The sequence below is a fragment of the Drosophila suzukii genome, chromosome 3 (assembly GCF_043229965.1).
Source record: "Drosophila suzukii chromosome 3, CBGP_Dsuzu_IsoJpt1.0, whole genome shotgun sequence".
In the NCBI taxonomy this organism is placed as follows: domain Eukaryota; kingdom Metazoa; phylum Arthropoda; class Insecta; order Diptera; family Drosophilidae; genus Drosophila; species Drosophila suzukii.
The window spans coordinates 23,751,126-23,767,075 of record NC_092082.1 but is presented as its reverse complement, the minus strand read 5'-3'; the positions used below and the strand labels follow the sequence as shown (position 1 = coordinate 23,767,075).

At 37.2% G+C, this 15,950-nt stretch overlaps 1 protein-coding gene across 10 annotated transcripts in view; it reads left to right on the top strand.

Moving 5' to 3' along the window:
* The first annotated feature begins 1,707 nt into the window (after positions 1-1,707).
* Positions 1,708-15,950, top strand: part of LOC108020448 (heparan sulfate 2-O-sulfotransferase pipe) — a 48,163-nt gene continuing 33,920 nt past the window's right edge. For 6 of the 10 annotated variants that reach the window (XM_036816561.3, XM_036816559.3, XM_036816563.3 and 3 more), the window contains exon 1: positions 1,711-1,973. In XM_036816561.3, the coding sequence (XP_036672456.1) occupies positions 1,885-1,973 (89 nt within the window). In that variant the 5' untranslated portion in view covers positions 1,711-1,884. Of the gene's footprint in view, positions 1,974-15,950 lie in introns of all 10 variants that reach the window. The other 4 variants (XM_036816555.3, XM_036816562.3, XM_036816557.3 and 1 more) reach the window with 4 other exon arrangements.

The window sequence follows — 15,950 nt, the reverse complement described above, 5'->3', positions numbered from 1 at the left end:
CACACCTGCCCGTAACACACACACTCGCCTATTTATATTTGCACCTAGGGCCAATTGCAGTTGTTTACAATTGAGTGGCCAGCTCGGCAGATTCGGCCCAACAACAAACGAGCAGTTGGCAGCAGAAAAAATATTAACACCGGGCCAAAGATATAGCCAACTTATGGCGAGTGACCACAATGGGACAGCTGATAAACTTAACCCGAAAACTGACAGCCGAACAACTCGTCAACTTTCATGTTTTGAAATCGGGGAAAGAGCCAGATCATTCAGATGGCTCACTTATCTCAATCGATTTGAACACTCATCGGATGCAATGGGCAACAACTAACCAAGTTTTTAGCAACTCACTTTGCATTTTATTGCTTTCTTAGTTGTAATTACAGAAGTGCCTTAAATTATTACCTTATAAAATAAAAACATGTGCCGCCAACACACTCTTTTTTATTTTATTAACATATTTTGCCTGTTTTTATGTTGAGACTGGCTCTTTTCGATTTTTTGTCATTGTTGTCGAGAAATTTACACGAATTTTCAGCTTGTTGCTGAAATAAAAAAAGGTTAGTAAGTTTGAACAATCAGTTTTTTTGTCGTTCCTAAAAAAGTGTGGACCTATGCAGATAGTTGTGGGTAAACGCTTAAATCTGGAAGCCGTCTGACGCCAGTCAGCGGACAAGTAAGCTACAGTGCCGGAAAAATGTTTGTGTACCTCAGATAGCAATCGAATTATTTAAAACCATAAAATAGAAAAACATTGGAAAGAAAAGATTTAAGCACTATAAGCTCACATATTCAAAATAAATATATTTATTTGGGATTATAGTTAGCATATTAATTTTTATAATAAAATTCCTTTAAATACTTTATTGATAAAATGTAATATTTTATTTAGCTTTCATTGATTTGTACCGAGGCTTGATGTATTTTTAATGCAAAACTAATATCAGATCTGTCAAGTGACTCCTATAAGGCACTGTGCCACAAGTATCCGCAGTCGAATAAGGGTCAATGAGCTTTGTGGACAGCAAGTGCGGAGACCGAGGGAACTTAATTCTTATAGAAATTTCAGATTTGACTCTGGGCGAAACTAAGCACTATTATCCAGAGTTGGCCAAAGAACGATGGTAGAAGCCAAAATCGAGAAGAATCTTTAATTTATGCACGACTGGCAAAAACTAATCGATGGAAATTACAAAAGCGGGAAGGTCAGCTTTTCGACTTCCCAACAAGGGGGAGAAGTTCAAAGGTAAACCTGTTTTTAATTCTAATACTCTTCCTATAAAAAATTAAAACAAGTTGAGTTGATATCCAAGTTATTCTTTTTGCCAACGTGGTTAAGACCATACGGAATGATCTTTTTGGTTAATATTATAGTTCGAGTTGGAACAGCCAACTGTTTCAATAGAGGATATTGAAACAAGTGCCCAAATTAGATTCCTTGCGCGGAGAATAATGTGATCTGCTGTTTAAACGACCTAAATAAATATGTCTAAGTAGATTAATGTCAGATGTCGGGTAATAATAAAACTGTTACCACAGACAAATGGACTACAGTCACGTCCAATCCGTCAGTCAAACCCCGAACAAAGAGCGGCGAGAAGAGCGAGCAAACAGAGCCGAAGAGAGCGATCTTGGGCGCAGAAGAAAATGGTAAAAGCAAACAGCGGTAAGCCGCTGCCAACGTCTTAAAGTTGGCCAAAAAGGCGGCCAAGTGCCCCCAGGAACATTCAGTCAAGCCGCGATCGCCGAGCTCTACGGACGTCTCTATCTTCATACCTCTTCGTGAATCGGAGTGAACTCAAGTGCCGACCGGAAAATTCTTTCGGCCAAGAAAGGTCTTCGAAAAAGATCTAAATCGATTGTGTTTTTGTGTAATAACATTGGATGTCTCTGAACGCAGAACGATCGTACAAAATGAAGCTGCGCGACGTGGAAAATGCCTTCAAATACCGGCGTATACCGTATCCCAAGCGGTAAGTGTGATCCGGCCGAGAAAAACCCAGAGGAGAAAAGATTTCTTTCACTCGAGAATGGAGTTCGTTTCAAAGAGGAAATGCAATTGAGTTCCAGTTTCAGTTTAATTGAAAACCGGTCATAATTGCTATTGAATGGTCAGAGAATTGAGTTGGTAGACCGAAGATTGCGTTCGCCTCGACGGCTGAAGATTAAAGCAGACTCTGCTCTCGATTCTCCATAAAAAGCGTTTAACTTTCCGTTTTTCGCAGCTGGCTAAAAGTGAAAGACATTTCAGGGTCGCCGCATTTGATAAATATAATTAAATAAAAACTTCAATTGCTCGCAAAAACAGTTCAAACATTTTTGTCGGACTTTAAGTACTGCCAACAAGTAAATTAATTGCAGCTATTTCTACACATGAAAAATGTAATTTGCTTCTTTAGTTGCTTTTGGATCTGAATGATCTTGTTTTTTCAAAAGCGTTAAAAATTTGTACATTAATTTGGCTATCAATAAAAAATAAAGTTCATAATACGGTATATTATTATGATTTAAACATTTTTGTTGAAAATGTTTTATAAGTTGTTGGCCACTTAAATAGATAGCTTAAGCATTTATGTGGGAATTTGCTTGCTGGCATCCAATAAATAAGTTGTATCTATTTATACACATAAAAAAATGTAATTGTGTTTGGTTGAAATTTCTGAAATTGTGTTTTTGATCAAAGTAATATTTATTAAACCAAATACATATATTTAAATAGATTTTCCCTTTTACAAAGCGGTTTAAAAAACTGATAAAGTACTTAGTCTGCTAAAATTTATAATCATATTTAAGAATACTCTTAGTATATGCTTTAAATTTCTTAATATATCTATAACATTTGTATTTTTTTCATTATTTTCAAAACTTCTGTTTGTGCACTTACGTGGCTGGCTTTTTTCAATTGTTGCTCTAGTTACAAAGCTACAGTCTTGTTTATATTTTTTTATTGCTGTTTTTTATTTTCAATTCTTCTCATAATTCATTTGGTGTAGCACCTTGGGGCCAGTTTACAGAGATGAAAAGAGGAAAACCACAAAGCCGAGCACAACTTCAACTATTTCAAGTAGCCAAAAGCACTGTGTCTTACCACCTTCCCTCGAACTGCTTTGTGTGAGATTACATTTTTCAGTGTTTGTTCTGGCCTTTTACAGAACGCAGCTCGGCTCAGTTCAGTTCGGCCTGGCTCAGATAAAAGTTAGGACCCGCTGACTTGACTGCCCGCTCATTAGTCGATGGTTGATGGTCGTCGGACGGCGGTTTCTGCGGCCGCCCATAACAATTTTGGCTATTAAAAGGTGTTTAGGCCAGAGATCTCAGCCACTGCGTCCGCTATTGTGCAATGTTCGCTCTTTTTTACGTTTGCATGGCCAAAATTGTGGCAACGAGTGCGTCGAGATGTAAACTAATGATAGACCGACTACACATGTTATGGACTAATTGGCTTTTGGGAAACTATTTTTTCAGCTTTTGTTGATTTTAAAAAGGGTGTGAGAATTTGCTTTTCATTAAAGCGAAACGGGCTGGAGTCATGGCTAACAGATATTTGCATACAAGTGTGAGTTTTGGCCACGAAAATAGTTAAAGCATTAAAGATGTAAAATGTTTAAAAACATTAATGAAAAGAAAAATTCTTTACCATTTAAAAATGAACAGCATTTCTGAACCTATCATTTAAGGTTTGCGTAATATTAAACTCAATTAAACTTTTTTCCCCTATTTATTAAGCCGTCGTTTATTATCGCGCTGCCAAGCCCATTTTCCCCGTTTATTTACAGAACAAATTATTACATTTAATGTATGAATTACTGGCATTAATTAAACAGATGATTTAAGTGTAGATATGCACTTTCTGTGATTACCGCTCGCAGTAGCATAAATTTCACGCTCGTTTTGACAATTTCCTGCAGCTGCAAACTCTCAGTCAATCAGTTGGTCACTCAGTCACCCAGTCAGTCTGCCAATCAATCAGGTAAACATTTGTTTTTTATCCATTTCCGTTTGCCCAGCGATTTGGCGAAAAGACAATCTTAACATTTGCACAGCAAAATTATGCAAATATTTAAATATGGATATGATTTATGGCGGGTGAAAAGAATTGTGCTGTGCTGGAGAGAAAAACAAATTCCCAATGTGCGTACTGCCGTTATTTGCACAGCTCTTTTGTGCGTTTCCAAATTGATATTAATTAATTAAATTAATTGGTTTTGCTTAAACAACTCTCCGACAGATGTTTGGCAGCTTCATTAACCAGGCACGCGATAAATACGCATTGGAGAAAATGAGTTCGTTGCACTCGGTTGATAAAAGCTGTCGAATTCGACTTATGAAGTCGGTCTCAATCAACCGAGTAGAATCGAATTCGGTTATGCAACACTTTCCCGTGAATTAGCATAAATTACCTTCTCTGATTTATTATCCATATAGATTAGGGCTTACCTAACACACACTTACTCTTATTTTCAGTGCAAGCCGAAGCGTGACAGAAATTATTTAGAACGCCCCAAAAGCGGGTCAGCTGGGAAAAAGAGGCAGAAGACTCAAGCCGTGCTTGTTCGGAGAGACTGTAGCGGGCTCTTCGGCTTTCTGAGTCTTTCTTCTGCGCGTCTCTCTTTCTTACCGATTTCTTCTTTCTTCGGGCGCCTCAACATGCAGTCACTCACACTCGCGTAATTACATTCAGTGATGTGATTTGTTTTCTTTATTTTGTTTCCAGCTTTGTCTTGCGTTTTGTCTTATTTTGTCTGTCTTATTGCAATGGAAATGATGTTATATTGGGAATTTTACACGCTGCCGGTGGTCGCGGGAAAGTTAATTATTGCCGACAGTCTGCGGCGGGTGGCAAATTAAAAAATATTAATTAAAATCCAAAATTATGTTTTAAGTTGTCTGTTTTTAGGATGCAATTACGCATTCATCGCTGTTACTCTCGCAGAAAGAAATTAAAACATATTTTTATCAACGAGGACAATACGTAAAATATCTAAATATAACTCTTTATAACCCTAAAAGACATCGTCGTATTTATGTTCGTATAACTTTAAACTCATTTTTATTATATTTCACAATACGCAAAAAAAGTTTTAAGGTAAACTTTACCAACACAATGGTTATGTGGTCCCAACCCATCAAATTGTCAATTTGACCAACGAAATAATTACACTACTAGGAAAAAAACACAAATTACCATTTTATTGTAGTTTTACTATTAACTAGTTACCAAAGCAATAATAAAATTCACTATTTTAAATAGGTGTTGAACAGTTGCGTAACTATCCTTATTGTCAAATTTTACGCATAAAAAAAAAATTTAGTACTTAAACAAAATTTTAATAACATATCCCACTATCTGCAACCAATATCATGATTTTAAATAGTTTACCCAACAAAATAAGCAGAGCAACAGGACACAATCTAGCTACCTTTAAGCCCGCACTTTACAGCATTTTCCCAAAAACTTCACACCTAACCCGCATGATCGGGTGAAACTCTAGGCCCTCCGCCCACCTTTCGCTCCTTTTTCACTGATAATTTCGCACGCAACTTTTGGCAAGTGAAAGCCCACAAAATATTCACATGTTTTGTATACATTATAGCAATTTATGACCGCAGCCGTTTAGCACCTTTCAGAAGAGACGGCCAACAATTTTACTGGGCCAATTCCAGAGAGCAACAAACGCCCACCAGCAGTCTATAACTATACGGCTGTTATTAGTTGGTCGTAAAAACAAAAACTTTGGTCATGCCCGCGTGGACCCCAAAAACAAACGCCCTCTCCCACGGCAAATGAGACGAAAGAGTTTTTCTACCTTATGTAAAACGGTCAAATGTCGACCTGAGTTACGGATAAAATGCAAACAAATTCGCATTATTTTTAGCTTAGTACATAGACCCTATAAGAAAGGCACAAGCTGATTAACACAATCATGTGAAAAAAGTGCAACACTTTTGGCTAAAAATAAAGCAAGTGCCAAAGGCAAAAAACACACAGCCGTAGACAGACAAGTGGAAATTATGTGTATAGCTTTCACTTGATATACAAATATGGGCTTTGACAAGGGGGCGTGGCCAGCAATGCGTAACAGCCAAGTGATGATGACAATGATGAATTTCAAGTTTCAAGTTTGAATTTGCCAAGTGTAAATGGCCGGGCAAAAGGTGAGGTTGAGCGGAAGGTGGAATTAGTTGTGCCGTGGAACTAGTTCAAAGTCATTGGGGAGCGTGTTTGAACGTCATTCAGCAATCAAGGCAGAGGTTAAAAAATGTTTTTCTAGCAGCAAGTTGACGGATTATACCATACATTTTAAAATGTTTGATCTTTCTTTATGCCCATGTTTTATATAACATAGTGTTTGGAATAAAACACGCGCCACCTTGTACATCATATTAATTTAAACAAATGATCATTAACTAATTACCCTTTCACCCGTCTGATAAAAACAATGAACACAACTCATTAATAACACTTCAGCCAACATAGTCCCCCTAATTTATTTCAGCACTTCCTTTCCCGAAAAAAGACTTTCATAAAAATTATCTTTATGCAACGCACAAAAGGTTAAAAAAAAACAGAAAAACCTCCTTTCAATTTTGTTTTTCCCAAAACATATCAAGATGAGTCTGGTACTCTCTCATAAAATTTGATTGTTTTTGATCAAATATGCATGCAAAATGCTATAAATAAGAAACCGGGCTGAAATGTGAAAAAAGTAAAATGTGTTTACTTGTTTGCCAGCGTTTTGCCGTTTTGTTTTTAAGTTTGGCAAATGCAGACGGGGCAAAATTGGATTTAATTTCTTTGCTGCTTCTTCACTCTCACGCGGCGAAAGTGAGTTAACGCTCAGCTTCAGATCCGAACTTGGGCTTCCTCGAGTATGTAAATCACCTTTTTTACAGCCAGCCAGGCGAACTGCTGGAGATTTATGGGCGCCAGCTACTTAGGCGAGCAGAATACTCCGCGGTGGGACATGTCTGGGATCCCAAGAGATACATGGATTCCCAGGTGGGTGGAGCTGTTAGCCATGTGGAGAGGAACTCCATTACCAAGTGAAAGCATTGAACTGCAATTAGCGGGCGCATTTATGATTCTTTTCACTTTTCTGGCAGCCAAGCATTCAGAGAACTTTGGTGTTAATTGGAAATAAACCGGATTACCGATTCAGTTTCACTCTTTTCCGCTTGATGATGAATTTCTTAATAAATATTTTCAGGAAATGCCAATTCTATGTAGTATTATTTAAGTATTAAGATGTCTGCCCTGCTTTAATAGAACTTTCCGCGATGTGTGGCAACTGAAAATCTATATGTTTCTGTTCCACTCCCTTGCACTTGAGAAGTCGAACAGGCCCGCCATAAAAGGCCATTTCATCAACTCTTGAGAAAACTAAAAAAAATGCAATAAACCAGTTTGATAGTTGGCAAATATTGGCCAAGACCGAAACAAATGCACTTTCAAATGCAAGCAAAGCCGAGCAGTCGAAAAGTCGAAACAAAAAGGCGAAGGCAACGCCTAGGCAGAAAAAAAGCCAAACTACAAGATTCCGTAGAGCATATAAAGAGCGGAGTCTAGAAACCGACCCCCAACAATGGACCAGGCCAAAATTGAAATTGTAACAAAATGCTCACGACAAATATGCGGTTTTTGTCCGTCCCGACTTACAAGTTTTTCCCCATTTTCCGCCTTCCTCTCTCGCTACATATAAGTGTATCTCCTGCCTTTGGCTGTGCCACTCCAAAAGCCAAAAGCTGCATCATGACGTAATGACCACATGGAGCAGCCCGGCCAAGTCATGTGCCTCTCGCTGGCTTTTAGGCTAAGCCGCAAACGGAAAATCGGTCCACAGCTCGAGGAGGATCCCGAGCCTTCCTATAATTAAATATTTTTTAATTGCGCTCTCTGCGGTCTTTTAATTGCCGGGGGATTGGCCTAGGCATGACAAGTATGTGAGGAAAAACTAAAAATCTTGGCTGCATTTTCTTGGAGTGGTCATTCCAGATTTAAATGGCAATGGGGGCTGGAGATTAGAGTTATAATAACTCACAAATAATTGAAGTTTATGCTTGGGCAACTGAAGAAACGTATGTGAGAATTTTATGTGATTTTAGAGGTGTTGGATACAGGATCTTAAAAAAGATACAGGTCCGTGAAGTAATATCCATTAGCATTTATTTCATCGGCTAATAAAGTGCATTTATATGAAGATGATAACTCGCTTCTTTAATGTTTTCGATAGGGGAGTGTAGGGTAAGGTGACGAGGGTATATGTGACATCATGTCAAAAATTTCAAATAATTTAAATCGATTTATCGTATCATGCCGACAAAGTATTTACAATAATATTAACAAATTAAACCCAGGAACTGAAGTTGACATGTTTTGTAAGTTAAATTTGTACCCATTATTATACATTTTCACCCATTCTTGATGAAAAAATAAATTATTTTCACGTGTGAATAAAGTTTTAGTGTGTGTTTATCAGTTCATGACCTTACCCTACAACTCTTAAAAATGATAAAAATTGGTTTAGTACTGGTATTGGCTGTAGTACATAACTCCGCTAAATTTTTTCCATCGAACTTTTACAGGAATATGCTCAACAGATGTCAGGAACTATCTGCTTTTAAGCTTTTGGAAAATACTAATTTTTTGGAAAAGTAACATTCAAAAATCAAATTGTTCGTCACTATATCCCAAACTTCCCTATAAATATGGCTGGAAAAGGCTAAAAAAATAAGCAAATCCTCGGTTAATGCAATGATTTAATTAATTGACTTATCAGGTTAACATCAAAAAAGTTGTAACAAAGTGTTTCTTAAAAACAACATTTCCACGTCTACCCATCGATCAAAGTTTGGAGGTCCAACTACCGTTAATAAAAATAATCCTTAAACGTAATGCTTTACAAACTTGTATACTGCTTACAATCGCAACAAAAATACCACAAACTTTATGGATCATTAAAGTCCTGGTTTGATTGCCCTAAATTGCCGGCCGCCGAAAGAGTTAACGAATTGGAATTGCTCTGTTAAGGAAAGTTAAATGGATCCCTAATGAATGTCGGATGTTGTAACCTGCCATTGAACACCCCCAATAATAGCTGTAATCCAATTTCTCCCCTTTTCCCTCGGATATGGCAGCTGTTACTCGGAACCCGGTGAAAGGAGGTTGGCAAATCAAAATTGATTTTAATGATGCCTTCGTTCGGATCGCTTATCGGACATGTACCGAACATCATGTTCGTAAATCATAAATCTTGCTATCATTTCGTTTTGATACCACCTGGTGGGAGGAGGTCTTAGGGTGGCTATTGCCAAACATTTTTCATTTCTCGGGGCGAGCACATGAGTATTTGGATTCGGGTGAGGAATAACTGCCGAAAGACGCCCTGATGGGGTCACAAACTGTGCGTGTACTTTCCACGGCCACTGTTTTAGAGTCTTGAACCAATGTTTGTATACTAGGTGGAGCCTTCGCCATGTGGCAGGTGCAGCAGGTATTATTCACCCGCCTTTCACTAAACAAAAGCCAATGATGCCAGGTGAGTTGGGTTGCGTTGATGTTGGCCTAGCGCTTGCTTAGCTTACATCTTTTGTTTGTTTTGGCCGGCTGCATTTTGATGCTTTTGATAGTGGCATGGCTCAATGTACAACATTGTACACCTTTTTAATTAGCCAGGCCACAAGAGTCTGCAGTTAAAATCGAGAGGATTTTGTTTTCGCATCCGACATCAAATATTTATTAATAAATAAAGGTTGAATAATAATACCCTTGCTTTCTTATAAAATATAAAGACTTATTACCCAGAATGTAACGTCAAGTAGATATTAATGATTTAAGTGCCTTAATCGAACGGCATTATTACACTTTACAATTCAGGACAATAAATAAATGACAAGCCGGATTAATTGAATTTCCTGTTTGGCTGATTAGAACACTTAAACTAACAATCCTAAGCTAAATTTCTCAGAATAATTTGGTAGATAAATCAACCGCTAGAAATGGCCAACATCCTTTCTCTATTCCAATGACTTCCAATTAACATAAATGCAATGGCAAACATGCGACAGACAAATACCTGCAAGGGAAATTGAATTGCTTAATTAATTTCCACACTCGCTTCCTCTTTCGAAAACAAGAGAACGCAGCAGAAGACAAATAAAACTGAAAATAAAATTTAATTTTAATGTAGCTTAGACTCGTTTAGTCAAAGATGTCCCACAGGATGCATATCCATTTTAATGCTTTTTGTTCCTTCTCTTTGGGATTTTTATGTGCGAAGCGAGTTTTCCTTCGGTCGCCGGTTAAACAAGTTGCCGAGACGATGGCGACCTACTTTTGGCATCGCCTGTGACTGGGACTGCGACTTGGACTCGGACAGAGTCTATAGATGAGAAAAAGTCGCAGATCTCTGCCAGGCGTTGGCGAAAAGACACCGAAAACACCGGCAATATCCCCAAAATCTTTTATAAATCAGGTTTTATTTATACAAAATATGGCACTTATGATTTTTAATAAACTTTAACTTTCAACGTTTATTAATGTTTTTGAATATTTTAGAAGAGTAAAGCGTACAAAATATCTACTACTATTTTTCCCAGTGCATTTTTGCCTCGTCTGTGGCGCCACTTTCTTTGGCGTCCAGTTGACTGGTTGACACCAATTTGAATGGCAAGTTTCTGTCAGGCGGCCTGCTCTTTTTACATCACAAATGAGCGGAAAATCGGATCGGGTTCGCCATGTGAAAGTCAAGGAGTGATACAAATACTTAATACTTAAAGGCCCTCCCACCCCTTCAGGTGGGCACGTCTATAAGGAGGTTTCGGTTAACGCAAATTGGCGAATGTGGCCAGTGGGGATTGTGCAGCTGCCGTGGAGAAAGGATTCTTTCCTTAGGTCATGGCAATCAGCAGAGCAAATTAAACTGGGCTCCGCTTTAACTATCTTTGGGCAGTCTAATAGCATGTTTTTCTTGCCACAATAGATTTAATTGGCGGTGGGTTGGGAGTTTCAAGGGAACTGCTTGAGATAATGCAAATATTGAAATCGATCAATGGGGCTAATGAACAGAAAAACCCTACCTGTGTAGTGAATAACTCAAGTTTCCTCAAATGTATCTATTTTATTAAGCTTCGGGACTTCAAAACGGCTGAACTTGATCTACATTTTATATCAAACATCTTTAAAAAGCTCTCAAAAATTGATAAGTTTCCCTCTCGAGTTTCAGTTTTCCATTACTTTGAGCATGGGCTTACGTCTCTTTGCCTAGTCTTTGGAAAATTATCTATAAACTCCCTTTGTCAATATCAATTTTCCCTGCCGCAAGTAGTCGTAGGTAAAATAATGACAACAATGGAAATGCTTATCATGGCCATGCAAGCTCGGAGAAGCCAACTCGAATTTCCAGCGCAAGATACAATATTTTCCCCACCCCAATGCACTTTGGAGTCCATGCAGGCGTTAAATGAGAAGCGTTTGACAACTGGGAAGCCCTATCCACCTTATACCTATTGCCCTCCAGTCGGTTGCAGTTGTTGTTTGGAGCCGCCAGAGATCAGAAATTAGTGTGCCAAGTTGTTTGGCCCGGTGCCGCCCACATATTCTTGTTCCATGCACTGAAAACCCATTCGTGGGTATGACAATTCATTTCCAGTTTTTATCATAACTCATTTGCCCTGTCTGAAGATGGTGGATAAAGATGGGAAAGCATCAATAATAGGGACCATCGATAGTTTGATTATCGATCATGGAAGTCATCGACATTATCGATACCATAAAAATTGCCATATGCTGAAGCAGCACCAAAAAAGTCTCCAGTTCTTAAAAAAATTTTAATTTCCAGAATTATCGATTGATTTTAAATTCCTGTCGTTTGATTTACCTACCGGTAAAGTCCTTCTGAAAAAGTGATAAAGATCTTCAGTCTATTAATATTTTTGTATAATTTTGATGTAAAAACTGTTAAAACTCATGCAAATACAACTACAAACTGTATATAAATAAATATAAATATATTACTTCTTTCAAAGTTATGAATTAAAAGTATTTATAAGGTCCACATAATTTCTTGAGAAGGCCGATGATTATTTTGGATATCTTTTCCGTGTGTAATCCGTGCCACTCCCCGTTTCCCAGCCGCCCCTTCTTCACCCACACACGTATACAGAGAGCAGGCAAAAATTAATTGCAATGCCGCAAATGACAGCGTCAAGTAGTAAAAGTACACTCAAAAAAAAAATCACCATAAATATTAGAAAATCGCCCGTGATTTCAAAACGCCATTGAATTAAGAAATATTTTCTTGATTATAGAAAAAATGCCTACAATTTAAGGAATTCGCCATAATTTTTTTTTTTTTTGTAATGAAGAAGAGGAAGAATCCCATTTTTTTCTTCAATTAATGGCGAATTTTTCTTGATTTTTTTTCTTGAAATAATGGTAAATTCTTACTTAAATTTAGGAAAGAAATATCCATATTTTAAGAGAAAGTGACTTTTTTTTATACATTTTGATGGTGGTCTAGCTGGTAAAGACGTCCGGTCAATAAACAATCGAACAAAAGTACCTGGTTCGAGCCCACGCCACGGCAAGTGTACCCTTTGTTTATTTATTTATCTTTTTTTTTTAATTTATGTAATTTTTATTCTTATTAGTTTCACTTTTCTATTTACCAAATTGTTTAAACGGTTGTTAAAAAGGTTTAGATTAGAATAAACGTTATTTGTATGCGTAAAGCTGGACCAAAAGCACCTTAGCCCTCTTTAGTCATTGTATGACAAGAAGCACGCGTGGCCGAATGGTTAAGACGTCTTGCTATGGTGTGAGCAGTTGCGGGTTCGAGTTCACGCCGGGGTTGTCTGAGGTAAGGATTTTTCCATTTGTTATATTTATTTATATGTTTATAAAAAGTATTTATATAAAATAAATCTTTAATAAATTCAGGTAAATATAAAAATTTTCAGACTGTAGTAATCCCATGTAATAATTGCCATTAAAATTAGAAACGGTTTTATCCATTTAAAATTCAACATTGGTATACAAAACCAACCAAATTCCTCAAATGTAAGGTGTAAAATGTAAAATGATGTAATCTTACATCATAAATATTTTTTTTTCTTATTTTAATAAATTTTTCCTTAATTTTAAGGTTTTTTACCATACATTTAAGAAAAATTTGTCATTATTTCCAGAAATGGCAAACCATAAATTCAAGAAAATTATTTATTTAAAATAAAGGTGAGTCGCCGTTGGATGAAAATCATAGGCGATTTTCTTGATTTAAAGGCGAATTTCTTGATTTAAGGGCGATTTTTTTTTTGGGTGTAAGCACCCACGAAGCCCAGACGGAGATGAGATGGAGGCCAAGGAGCAGGAGTTCCTGGGTCCTGAAATTGGGCTGCCTCTGCAGGGGGCGTGGCAGGTGGCAGGAGGAGGAGGGGGTGTCACGTGCGCCGGTTGCAACAAGGACGAGCTCGTTAAAGGAAACGACAACGAAGCAACAAATGCCGTCGCGTTGTTCGCTTCTGTTGTCGAGTGCGTAAATTTTGGTTGTTGCTGCTGTTGTTGATACAAAATGTTATTAACATTCGCTGCAAGTCAAATAAGTAGGAGCAAGAAAGGGAAATGGGGGGCTTAAGGCTGTCCTGTCTCACTTTGCCGCCTTTTGTTGTTTTCCGTTTTGTATTTGGTTGGTAAAATGAGCAAAAATGAGAGAAACATTAAAGCAATCAACTTTTTGTGAATTGGTAAATATCTAGTAATACAAAGTTTATTAATATAATATCTTTCAAGCACCGACTTGGCCAAGTTGTAAAATATTTTTGGATATTTGTGGTGTCGTATTACTTTTTTTTATATTTTAAGAATATATATTTATATTCCTTATAGTAAATATTTTAATATTTCCAATACAAACCACATCTTAAAACATTATTTTTTGGTAATATTAAATTATTATTAATCCACTTAAAACCACTTACCTGAAAATCCACAGAAAATGTTCACTACCATTAAGACGACTCTTGAAGCCTAGCCGCCTCAAAAATCTGCCGCTCTCATTGCTCCATTATCGCATTAAAAATTAAACCTTCGCCGCGAAATCAGTTGCCATAACAGTTAATTGTTACAATTTGACCCACAAAGGCAATTTGGCACACCACGCGTACCGCTCCCCCCATCGAGGGCTGTTCTACACTCCAGCAAACCCGGCAGATTTATGGCCATGATATGAAATTCGTTAATTGTCAACACACATCTCCTCGCCCTCCGTTTCTACGGGCAAATACGAATTCTAGCCCGGCAGTAAAACAAATGACAACTGGAGTGTGTTAATGGACGACGTCAACATGTTGCCAGCCGCAGTTGTTGCAGGTAGCATGACCAACACCTCCAAATTGAATGGATCTCGAAAAATTACGAAGAGAAGAAGCCGTAACATAACCTATTTACCCAAGTAATGCCACTGCCGGAGAAGATTAGAAACATTTTACATATCACGCAGAAATATAATAATATTTACTCCGTGAATTCTTAGTTTATTTTTTAGGCCAGGACAAAACCTAAAAAAGCAAATATTCAAAGCGTTTGATGAAAAAACCAAAGCAACGCTTAATGAATTTCCAGTTCCATTTCTGCCACAGGTCTTCACTGCTCCACCCACAGATGTGTTGTGTACTTAGGACTTTTATGTGTGTACTAGGTAAAATTTAGGGGCAAACTCAGGGGGCAGATACTTGAAAAGCCCGCACGTAGGTTTACAACTTAATTACAAGCCGCGTTAATCTAAGCCAAATGAAGCTTCACCTCACTCGTTCACTTTAGATTTGACATGCACAAAGTGCGGGAATGGAACAGGGAACTTAAATGGGGGCATAACAAGCAAAATGGAACCCTCTGAAGGAAATGGGTTGAATGACATTTTAATTGGATGCTTTTTAAAGATAGAAAGAAATATCTTTAATTTAGTGTCATATTCCTTATTTTAACATTAATTTAATGATCTATAAAGAGACGCTGTTAAAACTTAGTTTGCATATAATTTTTAATATCTATAAAAAATACCATGCATAAAGGAAGAGCTATAATCAAAATTTATTAATAACCAAATTAAAAAATAACTTTGGTTAATATAGCTAAGTTAAGGGATATTAAACATTTATACATCCACTTAATAACATTAAAATTGACATGCTGCGATATTTTCATTGATCGTCATAGAATAAATGTTCTTGAGAAAATAGGACTTCCTGAACTTAAAATTTTGAAACAGCATTAGAATCGGGCAACGCGTTCTTAAATTTACCATAACAAAGGAGTCGCTTTGTAAATTCTACAAGCTAAAAAAAACTGTTCCATAAAACGTTGGGCAAATATTACCCCAGCGTCAAATCTCCAAACAGCTGTCACTTTTGTGAGTTACTTTCCATTCAATTTTTTGCCATCACGTTTTTTTTGAAAACAAAAGAGCAAATTGTCTTGCCACTGATAATGATGAAGGCGATAATGATGATGTTGTTGGCCAAGATTGACACTTTTATTCAACGACCATGACTGTGACTCTGACTTTTAGCCGCAGCTCGGTTTGCACAGATACATCTATCCAGCTGGCTATCTAACTACAGTTGAACTTACCTAACTCGAATTTCTGCAAACTTCATTTTTTGCGAATTGGATAACACTTTCTTTCTTACGTAGCCAATTGGAGCATTAAATCTTCGTAATTAAACTTTTACATGCTAAAACATGTTTAAATCCTTACTGAATCTATGAGATAATGCTTAAGATCATTATTAAAATATGAAATAACAAAGGGCATAGCTGAACAAGCCTGAGAATACTGCCCCAGAAGATTTAGGAAAATCTTGGATGAGGAAGGGTAGATAAAAACCTTATAGATATGAATTCCGATTTTTAGCCAAAGGTTTACGAGTAATCTTCCGCAGCATTATAAAGTATC